This window comes from Capra hircus, chromosome 19 (genome assembly GCF_001704415.2).
Source record: "Capra hircus breed San Clemente chromosome 19, ASM170441v1, whole genome shotgun sequence".
Taxonomy (NCBI): domain Eukaryota; kingdom Metazoa; phylum Chordata; class Mammalia; order Artiodactyla; family Bovidae; genus Capra; species Capra hircus.
The window spans coordinates 44352591-44373818 of NC_030826.1; the positions used below are offsets into that span (position 1 = coordinate 44352591).

The 21228-nt window shown below is 53.6% G+C and overlaps 1 protein-coding gene across 1 annotated transcript; it reads right to left on the reverse strand.

Moving 5' to 3' along the window:
- Nucleotides 906-20379, reverse strand: DCAKD (dephospho-CoA kinase domain containing). The gene is made up of 5 exons (XM_018065258.1): nt 20294-20379; nt 10499-10720; nt 9658-9861; nt 5374-5461; nt 906-2188 (listed from the first exon to the last, which is right to left on the reverse strand). Exons 2-5 carry the CDS (start codon nt 10608-10610, stop codon nt 1897-1899), a joined length of 696 nt encoding a protein of 231 aa, XP_017920747.1. The 5' UTR covers nt 10611-10720; nt 20294-20379; the 3' UTR covers nt 906-1896.

A 21228-nucleotide genomic window follows, 5' to 3' on the forward strand; every position in this document is an offset into this window, starting at 1 on the left:
AGGGAAGAAACCAACTCGAGCTTTACTGTTTGCAAAGGGTTTCCGTGGTCCTCCATTAGATTCTTTGATATAAACATCATGAAGACAGGTCACACAGGTAGGAGACAGAGCCTAATGGGCCAGAAGAATCCCAGGTCTGCTCCCTCCCGGCAGGCCCTGGGACACAGCGGGCAGACTTCTGAACCTTGGCTCTGACCCAAACCAGATCATCCCTCTGGGCGGGGAATCAGAATACACTATTACCTCCGGGTGTCACAATGCAGTGGTGTCAGCAAGTCACAGGTCTTCATGAGGAGCCATCTTCTCCATGACTGGGGTAACGGTGCTGGGAGGGGTCCATACCCTTCCCTCCTTTCCCCCCTTTCCGGGTCTCAAACCACAGAAGCAGCCACCCTCTGGCGTTCTCATCCATCCCTGGACCCACTCTGCAGCCTCCTTGACCAGCCTCGGCCCCTCCTGGGTTTGCAGTGAGTTAATGAGCTGGTCTCTAAAGGATGCGCAGCTCGGGGAAAGGGGGCGCTGAATATGCCCACCACAGCAGTCGCATTTGTCACACTCATTTCTGGCTTTAATAGGCTGCTGGCCGCAGGATCAACACATCAGCAGGTCTGCTGGCTCTGGCAAGAGGAAGCTGATGTCCACACTGGTCTAATTGGGTTGGGGAAGGAAGATGGAGTACGTGGATGTGAGGCTGCCCTAGCACCTCCACTCCTCTCACACAGGTACGTTAGGACCTGGCTGAATCCTCCTGGATGAAGTCAAGAGGGCGACTGTACCTTCTAGGGCCAGGGGAGTGAGGGGCCCAGGTCGTGGTGTGGGAAGGGGCCACGCTTAAGCCCACATGGTATGAGCGGAGTCTGGGCACCTCAGTTGGTCAGTGATGCTGGGGGTACAGTGGCAGCATGGGGCATTTCAGATCAACACACTTTATTCAGCACCAGTGGCAGCTCAGGCTCTGCACCAGGAACAGAGATGAATAAGACAGTTCCTGCCCACAAAGGGCTTACAGTCTAGGAGAGACCAACCAGCTTTTGGTTGATTATTATACTGTGGATTCAGGTAAAACATGGTAGTGGTGGCAGGGTGGTGACCCAGAGCACCTAACCCCGCCCTGAGCTTCAGCTGGTGCCTGAGCTGGAGGGTAACCAGGTGGGGGGTGGGGGTGGGGGCAGGGTTATTTTAGCTTGGGGAGCAGCAAGGCAAAGGCACAGAGGCAAGAAACATCCAGGTGCATGTGGACCACCAAGAGCTCAGGGAGGCAGAGTGGTAGGGGGCAGGGAGCGGGCTGCAGGGAGTGCTGGGGAAATACCACGGGGGGCGGTGGGTCATCTCAGAAGAGGCCTGGCCTCTGTCTGGATATAGCATCGCCCATAAGCGAATCCTTACTGTATCCTGGCTGAGGGCTTCAGTCTACCGGGGAATCCTGCTTGATGGGGGCAGCCTTTAGTCCAAACTGATTCCCCGATGTCCACTAAGAGGACATTTTGGCCATGATGGGGCAAGTGCTTGGAGATGGTTCAGGCCCAGGGACCCTCCCAGCTTTAAACACTGGTGACAGCCCTTGAGAGTGCTCCTCACCCCCCCCCCCCGCACAAGAAATTAACAACAGTGTCTCACTGTTACTGTCACACCCTCTCATGGACTCTGTTCTGTGGGGGGTTCCAGAGGGAGAGGCTCTGGGGGAGGTGGAAAGGAGCATCTGCTGACAGAGGGCTGTTTCCCTGCCTTGGACAGGATGCAGTGTGTGCCCAGAGGAAAGGCCGGCCCAGGGCAGGGCTCCAGCCCAGATCCAGAGTGCGTGTGTTGAGGGGTTGGGAGGAAACCCGATGCATTGGTTCCCTGGTTCCAACCTCTGAGGAGATGGAGACCCAGCAGCTCCTGCCTTGGACGGTCCAGCTAGGGGGAAGGCAGGAGGTAGTGGGTGAGCAGGTAAAGCAGACTGACGATGCCGGCCAGCCCCGTGAGGACCCCGAGCCGCAGTGGCAGGTACTCCAGGGAGTGCTCCAGCTCCGCGTGCAGCAGGACCACCTGGCGTTTGGTGACGCTCCACTCGCCCGAGTTGTCTAGAACGTGGCGGGCCATGCGGACCTTGTCCTTCAGGGGCAGCTGGGCCTTAATCCGGGCCTCTGCGTCCTCACGGCTCAGGTTGTTCCGCCGCATAAGCCGGGTCAGCTGTGTGTCTCGGTCACTAAGGACCAGGCAGAAGGGCTGCTTAGGCACTGCAGGCTCTGGACTTCCTCGTCCCTTGTTACAGGGGTGGGCAGCCCTGGAAGCTTGGGCTTCCCCCCACCTCACCCCACTCTTCATGAGCACCCTAGCACCGCTGTGGGCTACCTAAGCCCCTTAGTATAACTGGGGAGGGGAAAGAGGGGCAGCAGCTGTTTTCTGCCATCTGGGGTCTCTGCTTGGCTACCAGGCCCGAGATTCCTTGATTTTAAAGTGGGAGGATTTGGTCACCTGGAATCAGCGACATCCTGCATCCCTCAATGGGTGACCTTTACTGAAAGGCCTGGGTCTGCAAGCTAAATGCTTCCTGCAGTTCCCCTGGGGACCAGGGCCTGCGGCATAAAAATCAGCTTCCTGGCCTTCCATAAAGAGCCCTCTCCTTGTCTTCCCACACCCACCCCAGCACATTCAGAGCACAAGGACTGTGCTGAGACGGTGGCCACTGGGCTGGAGGCCACGGAAGAAGCGAGATGCCCCAATGTGCTTCCAACAGGAGCAAGGACTTGAGAACTGGGTCCCCTTGGCCCTTGAGACAGGACTGAGCATACACAGTAGGCCAAGCAGCACCCAGTCTCCCAGCTCCAGAGGGAAAACAAAGAATGCCTCTCTTGCCTGCTCTGATGGTACTGCCTGGTCCTTCCTCAGCAAGTTCCCTGTCCTGCTTTGGCTACACAGGCACTGTCCAGCTGTCCTCTGGAGCAGGGTCATCTTTAGCAGCCCTCTAGCTCTCTGACGGCCTAAGCCCCTAGATGGGAACAAGGGGGTAAAAGGCTGCAGCAGCTGTTTTCTGCCGTCTGGGGTCTCTGCTTTGCCACTAGGCCAGAGTTTTTCCAGTTACAAGATGGGAAGATCTGATGACTACAGTATAATCCCTCTAGTCTACCTGTGGCCTAGACCTGAGGACCTCCTGGGATGTCAAGGCAGAAAGGACAGATATAACCTGAACACTAGCCTATTCCAAAGCCACTGAGGACCGAATGTGGCAGAAAGTCATTTCTGGCTGACCAATCAAGGAAGACCTTGTATAAAGATGGCATTTGTACTGGCCTCGAAAAGTTGGTAGGACTTCTGACTTCCTTTGTTAGGAGGATAGCATGCTGTCAAGGTCATGGGGCCAGTTCCCACCTGGCTGAGAATAAGGACTATATGCAATCCTTGTCAGGGACTCTGCAGATCTTGGCTGGGAAAGTCTGGCTGAGAGAATGGAGACGGCTTGGGCCATCCTTCAGAGGGTAAGGCTGAAACCAGTGGGCCTCCGGGGATGTGAAGGCAGAACTCGCCGACAGCCCTCCCTGGAGCTCAGAGAGAGTCCCATGTGGTTAATTTAAGGACTGATGTTATTTGGGGTAAGGGAACTTTTGCCCAAATATTTACCCCACAATTGGCAAGTTCCTCAAAAAAGTGAATAATCACGTTTTGGTCTAATCACACTTTGGTAAATCCCCCATATTAGCTCAAATGCCCAAGGGGTAGTTTGCCAGTTAAAGGAGTCCATGTGGGGATGGACTTATTTTTGTTGAGTGTAGATCCCTTTTATGAAAGACAAATAATCCTTCATTTATCTCCTGGGTATCTCTCAAGAGTCATATAACCACATGTGATATCAGTGGGGGATGTATGGTACCCAGAACGCTGGGAAGGCTCTGGCCAGTGAGTGGGGCTGGAGGATCTCCTGGGAAGCTGGCAAATCCACAAAGCCCCATCTATCTGCCAGGAACCACAGCTATCTCTGCTCTTGGCAAAAGGAAAGCATGGGAGGAGGAAGGTGGAAACATAGGCCTGAGTCACCTGGTGACTGCAGATGCAACCAGGTCCTAATTTGTTTACTCAGGACAAAGAATCTGCCTGCAAAGCAGGAGACCTGGGTTCAATCCCTGAGTTGGGAAGATCCCCTGGAGGAGGGAATGGCAACCCACTCCAGTATTCTTGCCTGTAAAATTCCATGGACAGAGGAGCCTGGCAGGGTATAGTCCATGGATCACAAAGAGTCAAACACGACTGAGCGACTGACACTTTCACTGAAACATTATACTCTGAGGTTTTTTTTTTTTTTCCGATCCCTTGGTACAAAGTTTGGAATTATATTAAAACTAAGACAAAGAGAACTCTGTCTTCATGGAGTCTGCTTGGCCTCAGTTGACAGTCTTTCCCAAACAGGGAACAAAGAACCCAGAGAAGCTACAGGTTTACACGGGTAGACACAGGCCAGCGGGGGAGAGAAGAGGAGGCCTGAGTCCCTGCTCCAGGCTCAGTAGATTCAGGCTGCCTTTAAATGACAGCCCAGGGCTAGGAGCTGGGAGGGCAGGGTGATGGGGGCGCTGAGCACTCCAGGCCCTGCCTCCGGTGTTCCAGGAGCCTCCCCTGCATTAGTCTCTTGAGAGCCACCCTGTGCCCAAAATACCTGCAGAGCCAAGGGCCCACCTCTGTGTCTGCTGTATCTGTGGGTGGCATCCCGGAAGTTTCTGGAAGGCAGAGACACCCTGAAGCCTCATCTACACTCACACCCCACTGGGACTATGACTCATTTTCTCTGACAGTTTGATCCTCTTGTTTGCCAAACCTGGATGCCAGTCTGCTCCAAGTCCTGAGGGATTCTGAGAACAAAGCACCTTTTTTAGCTGAGTTCTGACAGCTCCCTCTCTGCAACTTTCAGTTCATACATATTGCCAGTGGGTGACCCTAGACAAATTCTGTAACTCCTGGCTTGAGTTTCCTATGCCCCAGGAATATCAATTCCTGTCCTGACTACCTTATGTTGAGAGGTGAATTGATGTGGGAGCTGTTTGGAAAGTTGAGAAGCACTACAGGAGGGAAAAGGAAACCACTGAAGAGAACATGGTCCCCCCAGGCAGGGCCCAGCATCTGGGCTGAAATGCCTCCAAAAGCCAGCAGGGGGAGCCCTTCCCAAGCACTAGAGAGACACCTGGGGGCCATCACTTCCCACATCCACCCCCAGGCATATCTGGGCCTGGCTCTATAGATGTCAGTTTCTACAGGCTCTGGGCACTGCTACCCAACTCCCCTCGGGCCTCTTGGTCACCACGTGGGGAAAGGGTAAAATGCGATCGGCCATTTCACAGGCACGTGCCTTACCCAGGGGGTGCTCCTTTCCAGCCTCAGTCGGGCCAGGCCGCGCCACACACTCACCAGTATACCACCACTGTGTGCTTCATGTACTTGAGCAGTTTCTTGGTCTCAAAAAGCAGGGGGATGTCCAGAATCACGTAGCGGTATCCTGGGGAGAGGCCAGGAAATGCACAAACTCAGTTCTGTAAGCACACACAGGACTATATGCTCAGCGTGGGAACGAGCCAAAACCATTGTCCCCCACCATCAGGAGCTCCCCGGCAGAGCAGGGAGACCTTCTAAGGAAAGGCATAACCTGAATGCTGCTGCTAAGTCGCTTCAGTCGTGTCCGACTCTGTGCGACCCCACAGACGGCAGCCCACCAGGCTCCCCCATCCCTGGGATTCTCCAGGCAAGAATACTGGAGTGGGTTGCCATTTCCTTCTCCAATAACCTGAATGCTAGCTGGTTCCAGTGCCACTCAGGACAGAATATTGCAGGAAGTCATTTTGGGGTGGATGATCCAGGAAGACCTTATAGAAGGGATGGCATTTGTAGCGGCCTTGAAAAGCAGGTGGGACCTCTGAGACTTGAAGATGAGGTGGGCGGAGGTGAGGGTTCCAGGAATGGGAGTGGCTCTGGCTGAGGTAGAGGCCTGGAGCAGAGTGAGGCGAAGCTGACAAAGCGGTCACAAAGGGTTGAGTTCCCCTGATCTGAAACCCAAAGAGTTGCCACTTCTGAAGGGAGATGACACAGCCGAATTATAGAGACTGGAGAGAGTTTCTGGGAGTAGCTGGGTCCTTTCTGCCCTATTTCACCCACCTTTCCTCAAAAAAAAGAGCAAAAAGGGCTTCCCTGGTGGCTCAGTGGTAAAGAACCTGCCTGCCAATGCAGGGGACGTGGGTTTGATTCCTGGTCCCGGAAGATCCCACATGCCAAGGGGCAAGTAAGCCAGTATGCCACAACTACTGACCGCATGCTCTGGAGCTTAAGAGCTGCAACTGCTGAGCCCGTGTGCTGCAACTGCTGAAACCCGCACACCCTAGAGGCTGTGCTCTGCAACAAGAGAAGCCACCAGTGGGAAGCCTGAACACCGCAACTAGAGAATAACCCCCACTTGCCACAACTAGAGAAAGCCCAGTGCAAGCAGCAACGAAGAGGCAGCACAGCCAAAAGTAAATTAATTAAATTAAAAAAAAAAAAAGAGGTTCTCCCCCCAGGAGCCAGGTCCAAGCCCGGCTCCCTGCTGAAGAGTCCTGAAAGGCTATCTATAGATTCTCTCCAAAAAACTCATACGTGGGCAGCGGGAGCCGCCCCAAAGGAAAGAGGCTGCTTCGTGGCATCAGAGGTAGAGCTCCAGCCAGGGAGTACATGTACTGGTCTGGAGGTGGTGGGGTGGTTATGACTAATACTACAGAACCAACTCCCGCGGGGTAAAAGACGCTGTCTAGCCCACCTATTGCGTTGGCCAAAAGGTTCATTCGGGTTTTCCTGCAACATCCTATGAAAAAACCTGAATGAACTTTCTGGCCAACCCAATACAAGCCAAGGCCAGTCCAGGGGGCGGCACCCTCACTGACTGTGAGCAGACACGTCCCTGAGCTACTCACCCAGAGACACTTTGGGTTCCTAGTTCTCGACACCAGTGGCCACTGTGTAGTGTCAACAAGCTGGCATGGGTCCAGAAGCAGTGAGAAAGGGCTGGGCCCTGGCTCTGGTCCAGAGACGCCTGCCTGGCTTGGACGATGCCCCTGTGAACACTTCCAACCACACGTGGTACCATCCCAGGGGCGTCACAGGGGAGCTGCGCTCCAGGTGGTACAGGGGACATGGTGACCCAAGCCTCTGGGTTTCCTGTTCCTCGGGGCTCGATGCTCAGGAAGCCCAACAGACACCTTCAGGTGAAGCCAGGGTTGAGGAACGGGCTCTGGGACGCGCCTTGGTGTGCAGCCCCCGCTGTCTCGCTTCAGCCCCGTTACCAAGCCTCGCCTATGTCGGTGGGTGAAAGGATGACCCACCTCACAGGAAGATGGTAAGGCCTACGAAGTTTGTAAACCACTCAGCTCCCCCTCACCCAGACCCTCGCCTGAGGCTCCACAGATGATAGCTGCTATTACTAGCATTACCAGTGTTCCTGGAGGAAGGAGGCCGGCAGCGCGGGCTCCCCGCTCCTCCCCAGCCCGGAGCAGGAGCCGAGTCCAGATCCTCCCTGGGCCCTTTATCTCCCTTTTCTGCTCCGCTCCCATCCCCTTCGCTCCCGTCCCTGTCCTTTCTCCTCGGCCCCTCTCGGGAGCTTGCGGCCAGCTCTTTGGTTCGCTGGCAAAGGGCTATTCAGCTGTCACATCGCTCCTGCTTGATAAGCTCTGCAAACCATCCTGACTCTATTAAGACATCCGTCTGCCTATGCGGAGACCTCCCAACAGCTGGTGATCTTATCTGACGTTTGATTATACCAACTCTGACAGTTGTATTTGTTATACTCATCAGGGGAAAACTGGGACTGAGGAAGCCACAGCTGTCGTCCCCATTTTTCACCTTATCGAGCTGAAAAGAGCTTTCTGGCTTTTATTTAAGTGGTGGTGGTTGGGGAGAGGGGAGGCTGGGTAGATGACATAGCGGGAGAACTTTGGAGCAGGTGACATTATCTAATGTGTAATTTCATGAGGGGAGAGCTGCTGCCGCCCTGAAGCCCTGCAGACGTACGTACTCACGCCTGGCCTGGGAGAGATCTTGAAAGGGCAGGAATGAAAGGCAGAAGGCCCCACTCCCGGTTGAGGGACAGGGGCGGGTGCAGGGGAGGACAGAAGGGGTCCTGGCACAGACACAAGAGGCAGGACAAAGGCAGCAAGAGTCCAGAGACTCTCCTTGAGGGAGGCAGTGAGGAAAGAGGCCTGCGACAAGGAGATGGGGAGCAAAAGCTGGTCTGGCAGGGAGGATATCCAGACTAGCTCCTGCCTGGCCAGGGCTCAGGGGCAGGGAAGGGAGTATCAATGTCAAGGCTGTTTGTCAATTCATCCGTTTCCTTCTGCAGGGAGGTACTGGCCAGGGCGGTGGGGTCGGAGGGGAAGTCCCCACTCTGTACATGAGAACCTGATGTATGAGAGAATTTGGCCATGATCACAGTGCAAAAGTCTGGAAAAAACATGAAGGCTCCTCATAGCCTCCAGGAAGCAAAGTCTCAGCCTCGTGACTGGTGACTGATGGCAGACAAGCAGGCAGGCCTTCAACTCAGAGCCTGAGCTGGAGGCTCCACGTCCCAGAGGCTGGCAGGCAGCTCTGCAGGGCCCTGGGCCAGCCTGTCGCCTGATCCCAAGCCACCGCTCTGGGCTCTCCCCCTTCTCCTGGACAGTAATGATCAGGCCACCCCAACCCCATGACGCCCTGAAGAACCATGCTTGGAATGCAGTGTACGGCTTGGAAAAAAGGCTGCCACAGACCCTGCTTTACAAATATGCTCCTCTCCTCAAGACCTGCCCCATCACTTGGCTGGCCCTGCACATGCCCAGCTAGCTCTCTCTACTGAGGCCCAGCCCTGAAGGATTATCCTCCACTGGAATTCACCCCTGCCAGCCCTGGCCATGCTGGAGCCTCCCTACCTTCCATCCGGCAAATTTACTCTCCCAGGCAGCTCAACCAGCACCAACTCTGACCATGGTTTACATCTGCTTGGTGACCCACAGTCACGGTGTGGATCTTAGTCCCTAAGAACTTTCGAGATGGTATTATTAGCCTCACTTTGCGGAGCAGGAAACAGGCAGAGGGGTGGGCTCACTCTGACAGTCATGCAGCTGGAAACCATGAGGGCTGGGACTTAAACTCTGGTCTTATGACTCCATTATTCGTCTACTATTACTATTCCCTGAAGGTTCCCTGGTGGCTCAGCAGGAAAGAATCCACCTGCAGTGTAGGAGATGCTGGTTTGATCCCTTTGTCAGGAAGATCCCTTGGAGAAGGGAATGGCAACCTGCTCCAGCATTCTTGCCTACAGGATTCCATGGACAGAGGAGCCTCGTGGGCTATAGTCCATGGGGTCACAAGAGTCACACAAGACTTAGTAACTAAACCACGACAAAAACATCATTATTACTCCCATCCCTACGAGAAAAATCAGCTTCCTGGAGTTCAGGGCTCAAAAGCCTCAAGTGCCTCTTCTCATTAAACTGTCCACTCCCTTAAAAGTTGAGGAACATCACTTCATCTTTCTGGGGCTGGTACCCGGCTGCACAGGGGATGCCAATGAGCAGAGTGAATTCGACAGCCTGCATGAAAACTGGTTCCTCCCTCCATGGACAATCTCTCTGCACAGAAAGGTTCGTGCCTGGAGGAACTGGCTCTGCCCTGCCTGGTCCCAGGTCCAGGACTTACCCCGGAGGAAGTACTTGAAGGTCTCTTTCATCATTTCCTTGCAGATCTCGGGGTGGGTGATGCTGTTGAGCAGGTGCCGCCGGTCGGGCTGGTTAAAGATCAGGTCGCCCAGGACCTTGCGATCGATGTCGCCGTTCTCCAGCAGGACCTCGGTGCCAAAGGCCTCCACGATGCGCCGGTGGGCGGGGTATCCCGGCTGGACAACTGGGGCAAGAAGAGGAACCTGGGTCATTCTCTGGAGCCTCCAGGTCAACAAGGAGACTCCTAGGGGCTACAGGCAAAATGATGGGGCAACCCAGGGGTGCTTCTTCCAGCTGGAGCAAAAACAAAATGAGGGAGACTTCCTTGATGGTCCAGTGGTTGAGAATCCACCTGCCAATGCAGGGGACGTGGGTTCGATCCTTGGTTCGGGAAGATCCCATGTGCTGAGGGGGCCACTAAGCCCACATGCCGTAACTACTGAGCCCGTGTGCCTAGAGCCCGTGCTCCACAAGAGGAGCACCGCAACGAGAAGCCCGTGCACCGCAACCAGAGAGCAGCCTTCTCTTGCTGCAACTAGAGAAAAGGCTGCGCAGCAATGGAGACCGAGCGTAGCCAGAAATGAACAAATAATGTTTTAAAACCCAGAAGAGGGAAAGCAGTTAGGGAGGGGACCAGAGCCCCCAGAATCCCTCGTGTTGGTCATGGGGTGATGGGAGGGAAGAGCGAGCAGGAGAGGGGGGGCCGCAGGGGGTGGGAGCAGGAGGCCAGGCTGATGGGAAAGGCCTGTCAAACAGTGAGGCCTGATGGAAGGAAGCAAGCAAGAGAGGAGCTGCAGGGTACAGCTGTGCCCACAACTCACCGTGCCGGGCAATGATGTCCACATCGATCACCGCACAACCCAGCTGCTGGAACACCTGGATCACCGAGCTCTTGCCCGAAGCGATGCCCCCTGTCAGGCCCACCAGGAACATCTTCCCAGGAAGGAGGGAGGTTGGTGAGACCGAGAACCAGGAGTCCGGAGTCACAGGGGCCAAGCTCCCCAGTGGTGAGGGTCCTCCACAGGAACGCCGGCAGGACCTGCCTGTGGGACAGAGCAGGCCTGGTCAGTGTGGGGCCAAGAGGCTGGGGGAAGGTGAGGCAAAGGCAGGCAAAGCGAGGCAGACACAACCTGGCCAGGCAGTGCCACAGCTTGAGCCTCAGGGCCTCTGGATCCACCTGAGACACAAAACTCTTTAAGGAGAGGCCTCCGGCGTTCTTTTAAAAACATTAACAAAGAAGGCAAACTATCACTTTGCAAATTTAGCCATCAAAAGCTTAGTAGGCAGAGCAAAGTCAAGTGCTGTTAAGCAAAGAGAGCTTTCTGGAGGCGGCGATACCCCACTGAGGGCAAACTTGCCACAGGAAATGGACAGCTGTCCCTCTGGGGTGAACCCAAGGCACTCTCCAGATGCCCCCAGCCTCCACTTCCTCGTCTGGACAAGAGGCTCACAAGAAGAAACGGCCTGCCCATGTGCCCTAGTGCTGGCACTGGGACAGCCTGGGCAGCTGGTCGGGACCGAGAGGAATAATCCCTCCTCCTCATCGAAGAAGTGACCCAGGTGGGGAGCCCAGCGGCAGGCAGGCTGCGTGGCCACTTAGCCCAAAGTTCGGAGAAGGATGGAGCACGCCAAGAATAATGAGGAAAGGATGACAGGCTTGGCAGGGAGACAGCATTAAACCTGGCGTCGCGACTTGTGGCCCTCAGACGGAGAATCTGCAATACAGCCCAGAGGCTAGAAGCATGTATCCTTTCAAATTCAGCTCCTCCACTTACATGCCACGCAATCCAGGGCAAGTCACTTCCCTCTGGGAACCTCAGTCTTCTCATCCATAAAATGGGGATGACAGAACCTGCCTCCTAAGGCCTTTGTGCAGGAACTCCGCAGACTGACTGAGAAAATGCATCTCCAGCCCTTAGCGCACTACCACTCACATGCTAAGTGACCAGGAACGGAGGTGAGGGTGCTGGTGCAGGGTGGCCGCTGGGGGTGATGCTCGTGTGGCAAGGCACGGAGAGGAAAAGAGACTTTCACAAAATTAGGTCTCCACTCCTGCAACTGCAGACTCTCACCGTAGATTTTAAGCTATGTTGTATTTTCAGGACATGGTTACCATGTCCTGGACTTTGTTCCCAAGCTGGGAGAAATTATATCGAAGGCCAGGTCTCTCTCATCCTTCCTTCAGAAGTGTCAAAGCATTTCCAGGACCTTGAAATCTGTCACAGGACTTTATTTTTTGGTTAAACAGCAGATTTACTGTTCTGATTACACTTTGTTTGAACTTATATTCCAGCAGTCATGTACGGATGTGAGAGTTGGACCATAATGAAGGCTGAGAGCCGAAGAATTGATACTTTCAAATTGTGGTGTTAGAGAAGACTCTTGTGAGTCCCTTGGACAGCAAGAGATCAAACCAGTCAATCCTAAAGGAAATCAACCCTAAATATTCACTGGAAGGACTGATGCTGAAGTTGAAGCTCTAATACTTAGGCCACCTGACACGAACAGCTAACTCACTGGAAAAGACCTTGATGCTGGGAAAGACTGAGGGCAAAAGGAGAAGAGGTGGCAGAGGATGAGATGGTTGGATGGTATCACTGATTTAATAGACAGGAACTTGGGCAAACTTCAGGATGGTCAGGGACAGGGAGGCCTGGCGTGCTAGTCCATGGGGTCACACAGAGTCAGACACGACTTAGCGACTGAACCACAGTACTGAAATGAGCCGCTGAAGGAAAGGATGGGGCCTGCTTCTCCACAGGGGCCTGACACCTCATCAATGAGAGCAACCTGGTCGCCCAAGTTTGCTGGGTTGGGTAAAGGAGTCTGGAAGACCACGTGGCAGAGCAGACCTCACCTCCTGCCTGTACACAGGACAGGACCCTTCTGGAGACCTACTGCACCAGGTCTCGGGGGAGAGGGGTGGAGGCACCCAGGGGGTTCTGCTGTGTCACAGGGCTTCGGACGGGCTCTTTGTTTACGATGGTATAGACTGAGGACCAGAGAAGAGGGGACTTGCCCAGGATTACAGCTAAAAGCAGAGCCTGGATGGAAATCGGGGCTCCTAACTCTGTGTCCAGACCTCTGCCTTCATGTACTCAAGGAATGGGAAATTAATTTACACTTAGATTAAGAAGAAATAAGGAGGGTGTGTACGTCTGCAGGGCCAAAGAAAAATGTTTTCTTGACGATCACACTGCTTTTCCCTCTGCAGAACAGGGGGCTGAGTCTAACGCACGACCACCAGGGCACAGGCTCAGTGTCTGCCCCTGGCTCCTGGGGTAATCTAGTGAGGATCTCCCCTTCTCGGGGCCCTGGCTGACTATCTGTAGAAACAGACTCACAGCGGCTTGGCCTCCGCTGGGAAGGGCGAGGGCATGGAGGCGTGCATGCTCTGGGAGGCTGCGAGCCCCTGGCTTAAAGGGGCCAGACAAATACCAGCTGTTCCAGTCCCATAAGCCCCTCCATAGCTCGCTCCCTCACAAACCGCTGACTGAGCCCCTCTGGGCTTTGCAGCAACCAAAGCGAAACACAGGTCTTGCCCCTCAGGAAAGCTTGGCGAGACAGACAGTAACAAATGAAACCAGCCAAGAAGAGAACACTGACAGGAGACCGAAAGCTGTCACATGGTGCCCACCCTGGGGCTCGGGAGCACCGGTCTGCCCCCAGGAGCCGCCCGGACCCAAGGGCCCACCAGACCCTCAAGGCTCAGCAAGGAGGAAAGGTTTAGGTTCCAAGCTGCCTGGAAGTCAGGCTCCTGGTCCTACCCAGACCTGCCCTGTAGCTCCGCCCCAGGCACCTACAGGAGCAGTGACCACCTCTGACATCCTCTTCCTGGTGTGGCTCAAAAATCATCACTTTGTAGAAGCTCCAGTTCCCCTCACGGCACTGCCATCCTAAAGCTGGCTGTGATCTGAATCCCCTATGAAACTTCAGAAAAACTGTAGAAGAATCCCAGCATCCACCCTAGTCCTCTGCCTCTGAATCTAGGGCGGGAACTCTCGTCCCAGCCAATCAGACACCAGAATCCCGGTGAAAATGGAAGGCCGTGGACTGGAGTTGAGAGGCCTGGTCCCAGCCTCTGCACTCTGCCAGAAAACTAGCTGTGACTTTGGGAAGCCTCCTCGGCAGTCTGGCCCAAGGTGGGAAGTGCTCCGAAGAGAGAAACAGCGGAGCCCCAAACGCCTGGCCCCGTCTGATTCTGTCTTCACACCTGTAAACGTGGGGCTGGACTTCCAGCAGGAAGAACAGCAGCAGCCCCGGGGTAGGCTGTGAGTCATGCTGGCGCGTCCTTCCTCCCCTCCTGTGGTCCAGTGAACTTCCCAGGGCGGCCAAAGAATGACAGGCCCACTGGTAGCCGGCCGTCTCCCTCCTCAGCACCCACAGCTGTTCAGAGCGTTGGCTTCGCTGGAGAAGGAAGGACACCACCAGGGCCCACAGCGACAAAGAGAAGCTAGTGAGTGGGAGCTGGATTCCAGAACTGGTCCCGGGCCTGGGATCCCGGGCGGCGGGGAGGAGCCAGAGAGTAAAGCAAGGGTAGGACTGGGATTAGAGAGGGGGGGGTCTTCAGCCCTGTGAGGTGACGATAGAATGCTGTTGTGCTCCACTACTGCTGGGCCCTTTGGTTTTAACCTCTTGGGCCCCCATGGTATGGAGACGACAAAGAAAATACATTTGGGGAAGGCTGACCTCTCTTGGAATCTCCCCTGGCAGGGTTTCTTAGGGAACAATGAGAGTGGATTATTTCACAGGCCTCCAGACGGCCCCGTACCATCTGGGGAATTCTCAATCCACCATGCCCACCCTGCTAACCTAAGCCACCCGCACCCTAGACCCCTGCAGGAGCCCGTGACCTGGCACCCCCTCCCCCCAGTCCCTGCCTTGCTTCTCTCAAGGCAGCCAGGCTCATGGCTTAACGTGAACATCTGCTCCTGTCATTCCCGTCTAAAACCTTCGCTGGTTTTCTCCTCCTCCTCCTCGACTTCGGAGGGTCCTGTGATACCGCTCACTGTCCACCCCCACTCCCATCCCCTCCGTCACTCCTCGTCCGCACCTGTGCTCGTCACACGTGCCTGCTGCCTGTCCCTGAACACGCAGGCTCTTTCCTGCCTCGGAGCCCCCACCTCTGTGGTCCCCCTGTCCGCCGTCTTCACCTCCTGGCTGACTCCTCAGCCAATCAGGCACCAGGCACTGTGCAGAACAAGGGCGCCTGCCCCTCCCGGAGCTCACACTCCACTGAAGGAGGTATAGAAACAGAAAGCTCACAATGTGTGAAGCAGTGCTAAGTAGGGGAGGGGATCAGGAAGGACAGGGGTCTTTGCTTTAACTGAGGCACCAGAGTGGTCACTCTGAGTCAGGGCCTGACAGCAGCAGGTCACCTCTCAGTACAGCCTCGTGCCCCTCTTAATCCAACCTGGGCCCCTCGCACCTCTCACCACTTCATCTCCTCTTCCTCCCTTGCGCCCATCTGGCTTTGTACTTCTGTTTGCATGATGTGTTAGATAAATTAAGCTCCACAAGGCCACAAGCCGTGTCCAGCGCTTGGACCCTTTTGTCCCTAGCATCTAGCCCAGGGTCCAGGGTCTGTCACTCACCAGGTGAGGGATACTGGTCACCTTATTTAACCTTCCTTTGAGTTATATAACCCTCATCTGTAAAATGGAGCTAAGGAGCCCTACTCTTGGTTGCCATGAAAAGTAAATGAATTAATATATGTAAAGCGCTTAGAACAGTACTTAGCACCCATGGAGCTCTTGACCAAAGCTCCCTTTTCATTCTGATAGTGTTTGATGACCACCGTAGAATGAATGACAGAACAACTCCATGAGTAGGGAAGGGGACCGGAAATACTTGGGGCCACATTCTCCCTTCATCAGCGCAGGGGAGGCTCCCAGGGTGCTCCTCTACCCAGGAGAACACACTGCTCACTGCTAGTAAATCCCTTCTGGAGAAAAGTGGAGACAAACAGAACACCCAGCAGCTTCAAGCAGAGTAAGGAACTGATATGTGAATGGACACTCTCTGCTCCCTTAGGACAGCTTGGGGCTTGGCTGGGAGAGACTTCTCTTGTTCTGCGTCTCCCAACCAACAGCCCACACCTGCCGGCTGGGGCCAGGAGTCTGCTCCCTCATTAACTTCCAGCCTCCTTCCTCCTCTGCAGCCTCTCAGGATTTCACCCTGGCCACGAGCCTTTCCTTTGAATTACTTTCCAAAGCGGGTGTATCCACTTTGCTCCAATGATCAATATAATCATTCATGAAAACGAGTCGTTCCCTACCTTGGGACCCAATTATTTTCTTGTGGAACCAGAGGTTGCAAAAATATATTGTTTTCCAGTTAACTAGTAAGTGCTATTTTTATCTACGCTTTCCCCACTCCTGATCTTTCATTATTGGTGAGAGGCTGCTGTTTAAACCTGAGTCCAAGCTCTCCTCGTCCACTGGACCTATATTAAGTCAGCACCTCCTCCTCCAGGCTGCTAGGAGCTGGAGGGAGTCCCCAGAGCAGGGGTGGCGCTCAGCCTGCCTCTCCCTCTGCCCTGCCAACACCGAGGGAAGGCAGGTCTCTCTTCTAGAGCCCCCTCCAGGCACAACACCACTGCTCCAGGGAGGTTTTATGGGCAGACATGGAGGTTGTTTGAACTGGACAACTATGCTAGGGTCACATAGAAAAGTGATCACAGGGAAGGGCAAACCTCAGGGGCTGTGAAGTCACAGGGCCTGGGCTGGGATGGCAGCCATGTGGCCTCGGGCAATATACTTCAGCGCTGTGGGCTTCTGTTTCCTTACGTATAAAATGGGATTAATAATGAGTACTTGGGACTTTCCTGGTGGTCCAGCGGTTAAGACTCCAAGCTCCCAATGCAGGGGACCTGGGTTCAATCCCTGAGGGGGAGCTAGGATTCTGAATGCTGCATGGCGCAGTCAATAATAAAAATAACTACGCACAGGGGTTTCATCAGGACTGAATGAGGTACCATATGCCACCATTGCCTCATCTTCCCTAACTCCACGTGTGACACGTCTGTGGCGGTGGTCTGCTCCTTTCCCTGAAGGGCATCTCCGTCCTTTCAGTTGCTCAACCCCAAACCCTCAGCATCCTTCCGGTTCCTCTCTCACAATCTTCATCCAACCCACCTGCCCCCTGCCAGCTCTACCTCCCAGACACGCCTGGTTCCCCCCAGCCCTGCGTCTGGCTCCCAGGTCACTGCAGTGACTTCTGAGTGATCTGCTGCCACCTCTGCTCCCCAACAGTCTGCTGGTCACACAGCAGCTAGCGTGATCCTAAGACCACCTCTCCGTCTCAGAGTTCCCGTGCGTCTCCGGACAGACTCAGCTCCAGCCTTTCTGGGCACCTCCTCCCACTCCCCCCGTCAAATGAGACCCTCCAGTCACCCTGGCCCCTTGCTACCCCTTGACTGTGCTGGGCATCTCCCACCTCGGGCCTGTGGACACGCTGGCTGTTCCCTCCACATGCAGGACCCTTTTCCCAAAGGTCACAAGGCCCCTTTCCCCTTCTCTGTCCCACTGCTACCCAATCAGACTGTCCTGAATATATAAAGTAGCATCCCTCTGTTTCCCTCATGTTCCACTTTTCTTCACTGCGCTTATTATCATCCCTCAAATATGTCTATGTGATTATTTGATGTAATGTGCCTCTCCCCCTAGAATCTGAGCACTATTGTATTTAAGGTGCTTAAAACAGGGCCCAATAAGTAGAAGGGCCTCAAAAAGCATCTATTGAATACACAAAGTGTCAGTCCTTCAGTTTGCGATTGTATAGACTGTAGCCCTCCAGGCTCCTCTGGCCACGGAATTCTCCAGGCAAGAATACTGAAGTGGGTAGCCATTCCCTTCTCCAGAGGATTTTCTCGACCCAGGGATCGAACTCCGGTCTCTCGTGTTTGGGGTATTTTTTACCATCCAAGCCACCAGGGAAGCCCCTGAATACATGAAGCACACAGCTAAATGTCCAGCTCATGGGTAAGCAGGGTTAGGGTTAGTTGCTCATTCTGAGGCATGAGGCAGATGCCCCCACCCCCACCTCCCAGGGTAAAAAAATTGGAGATTCATTCTCTATTGACCAAAAAACTCCAAGACGTTAATAGCAGAACAATTAAGGGAGGAGGCTGGACCCTGCAGAGGCCACATATTTCTCATTCCTGAAGTCAGGAGACCTCCCTGAACACACATGGGCAGAAAAGGCTTCTAGGAGGCCAAAGGGGAATCATGCCAAGGGATGATCTACCCAGATGCCTTTTCGGTAGGATCCATCTTGGCTAAAAGATGCGTATGCCCACATGGAAGGATCTTAAGGTATAACGAATATGGACTGTGTACCAGGCAAATCCTAATGACTAGCCAAAGGAAATGGGGAAGAAATACCCCATAAAAGTAATCAAACTACCACGAGGGCGAGACTCAGCAACTCAGGGACTCTCCCTTTGAGTCTGCCCCGTGTGTCTAACCACACATACCGCACTCTTTTTCCTCCTAATAAATACTTGACTTGCTTCACTACTTTCCACTTTTGTGGAAATTCTTTTCTGCAGAGCTGAAGGGCCAGGGCCCTTGTCACTGACCACGGGTCTAGTGGCTAGGATCCAGTGCTTTCTTGCCGCGACCCAGCCTCAACCTCTGGCTGGGAACCCAAGCCCCACTCCAAAGCCACTGCAGGCTGAGGTCACATGAGATCAATTCTAGCAAATATACAGGGATGCCTATATGAATTAAAAGAAAAAGTTCCACTCAGCTTATTAAGAGAAGCATTTCAAATAAGAGTTAGGTTTAACAATGATCAAAACTAGTTATTTTGGTCGGTTTTGTATTTTACAATTTTGGAACTCAGTCTAAAAGAAAATGTTTAATAGTATGACAACACAATTTTCAAAAATGTTTTAGTTTTTATGAGTATTTTTGTAGCAGAGCAGAACAACCAACCAAAGACTTTCGAGTATAAAACTGATTTGACTAGAAAAAGAAATTTTGTGGAGGAAATTAAGTGGAAACAGGAGTTCAAGGCGGAAAAAGGAACATGTAAAATTTCAACTGTTCAATAAAAGCTGGTTTGTGTAATCTTTTCCAAGGATGAGGGAAAATCAAATCACTATGGTATTTAGATTCCTTTGCAGACTTAAGTGCCTTGACAGTTTCATTTTTAAGATGTCAATATTTACAATTAACCAGAAATCACAGCCTTTGCAACTATTGAAACTTTCAGAGGAAAATTTTAGCAACCTAAAAATGTGAAGAGTGGGTAGTTTCCGAAAGGAAGCTGAGCTCAATGGCTACTGCTGGCCTGCCTTCAGTCGTAAGGGCACAGGAACCAAGTGAGGTTCTGAACCCTTTGAACAGGCTTCCCATGAGGACAGTTTCAGACCTTGATTAAAAGAAAGAGGATTTGGTGGGAATTTAGGGCCCTCATAAGGGAAAACTACTCCAACCGGCCTGTCCACTTCGTATCATAGCCCGATCTCTATTATGTCACCGTGTCCTCAGGCTTGTCCGCACCCCGCCAAATCCATCTGACTTATTTAGGCAAATCTGCACTCCAATATTCTTGCCTGGAGAATCCCAGAGACGGAGCCTGGTGGGCTGCCATCTACGGGGTGGCACAGTTGGACATGACTCACCTAACAGCAGCAGCACTCCCGGCCCCAAAGAAAACACATTTCAAAGCCTTCCATTTCCTCAACTTTAAAACTAGGCCTTAATGTCAAGGTTCATTTGGGTGAAAACTTCCCCATAACTAAGAGACAGAAAAATTTTTGTAAACTTCGTAAACAAACTCAGCGCCAGAGGCGCCAACGCCTCCATCTGGGGAGCGGGGCAGGGGGAGAGAAGTAGGCTGCTCTTTTCATCAACGCAAGAGTTGGGAACTCCATGCCACCAAAGTTTCATGTGAGCAAGCAAGAGTCGGAGCGGTACCCACAGTCACACAACTGGAAATGGCAGAGGCTGGATTCAAAAATCAAATTTAGATCTGACCACAAAGGTCTACAGTGCAGGGGGTGGTTATTTAGTCGCTAAGTCGGGTCGACTCTTGGGGCTCCATTGACTGTAGCTGCCAAGCTCCTCTGTCCATGGAACTCTCCAAGCAAGAACCCTGGAGTGGGTTGCCATTTCCTTCTCCAGGGGATCTTCCCATCTCAGGGATCGAACCCGGGTCTCCTGCACTCTGCAGGCAGATTCTTTACCGAGTGAGCTACGAGGGAAGCGGCTTTGGCCTGAACCTTGGTTTAAATCCACTATTTCCACTGCTTTCTAGTTGTAAACCTTTCTCAGTTTCCGCAGCTCTAAAACATTACCTTACTTAGTAGGGTTGTTGTCAAGGCAATGAGCCACGGAGGTAAAAGCGTTTGATCAAGAGCTGCTACATAGTATGTGCTCAATAAACTGTAACCGAGGCTCAAAAGAAAGGCGCGTATTCTACGGCAGCCCAGCACGGCTACTGCGCCAATACGGCGCCTGGGCACAATGCCTCCAGGCTGGACGAAGCACTACAGGCGCGATAGCCTGAATGACAGAGTAGACAAAGTGACCCCAGGGGCCGCAAACCGGCCAGCCCCCTAACCCGGGTCCGGCCGCTCCCACTTGCCCATGCGGCGCGCTACGTACCCTGGGACTCTGACCCGGCTAGCCCGCCGCCGCTCGCCCAATCTCAGAGGCGCTTACTGGCTGGCTTTCTGAAGACAGGCGGGGCCTCGGGAGCGCGCGCACGTGGACCGGATGTCCGGCCAGCTGAAGTGGGGCGGGGCCGGCGACTGGGGGCGGGACCCGGAAGGCGCGCCTGCCTAGAGTGCTCGGCGGGTGGGGATCGCAGGATTATTCTGCCCTGGGCGCTGAAACATTTGCAAGCTGGAAGAAACCCGGGGAGGGCGGGGCCTAGCTTCAAATTCAGGACTGGCCACCACTAGCTGTGCAGCCTCTGGCATTGGTAACAATAGCCATGGTAGTGGCTGCTGCCAAGTCTTAACAGCACTCTGTAGGCATCCTCACTGAATCTTCACAGTCCTTGAGGTAGATACAATTACCATCCCCATTTTTTATTTATTTTGGCCTGGCTGGGCAGCTTGTGGAATCCTAGTTCCCCAACCAGGGATTAAACTCCGCCCTCATCAGTGAAACCACTGGGCTTGTTGCAGGAAGGGGGACCCCTTTCAGGGCCTGAAACTGGGTTCTTGTCTAACACTTGGAAATGAATTGTCTGGGGAGACACACGTGCTGACAAAGCAAGAGATTTTATTGGGAAAGGGCTCCCAGCCGGAAAGCAGCAGGGTAAAGGAACCTAGGAGACCTGCTCTGCCACGTGGCTTGGCTCGCAGTCTCTGGTTTCATGGTGATGGGATTGTGCTGTCTTTAGCCAATCATTTTAACTCAGAAGTCCTTCCTGGCGCTGGACACCTTGTTCAGCCAAGATGGATGCCAGTGAGAAGGATTCTGGGAGGTGGTCAGACATGTGGTGTCTCCTTTGGACCTTTCCCGAACTCTTCTGGTTGATGATGGCTTATTAGTTCCATGTTCCTTACCTGGACCTCCTATCGTAAAACAAC

Excerpts from the sequence above, each read along its gene's own strand:
- DCAKD (XM_018065258.1), bottom strand. The coding sequence starts at position 10,610 with ATGTTCCTGGTGGGCCTGACAGGGGGCATCGCTTCGGGCAAGAGCTCG. Across the intron at positions 9,862-10,498 it reads GGACATCATTGCCCGGCACG|TTGTCCAGCCGGGATACCCC; the intron begins GTGAGTTGTGGG and ends TTCTTGCCCCAG. Across the intron at positions 2,189-5,373 it reads CACACAGTGGTGGTATACTG|TGACCGAGACACACAGCTGA; the intron begins GTGAGTGTGTGG and ends CCTGGTCCTTAG.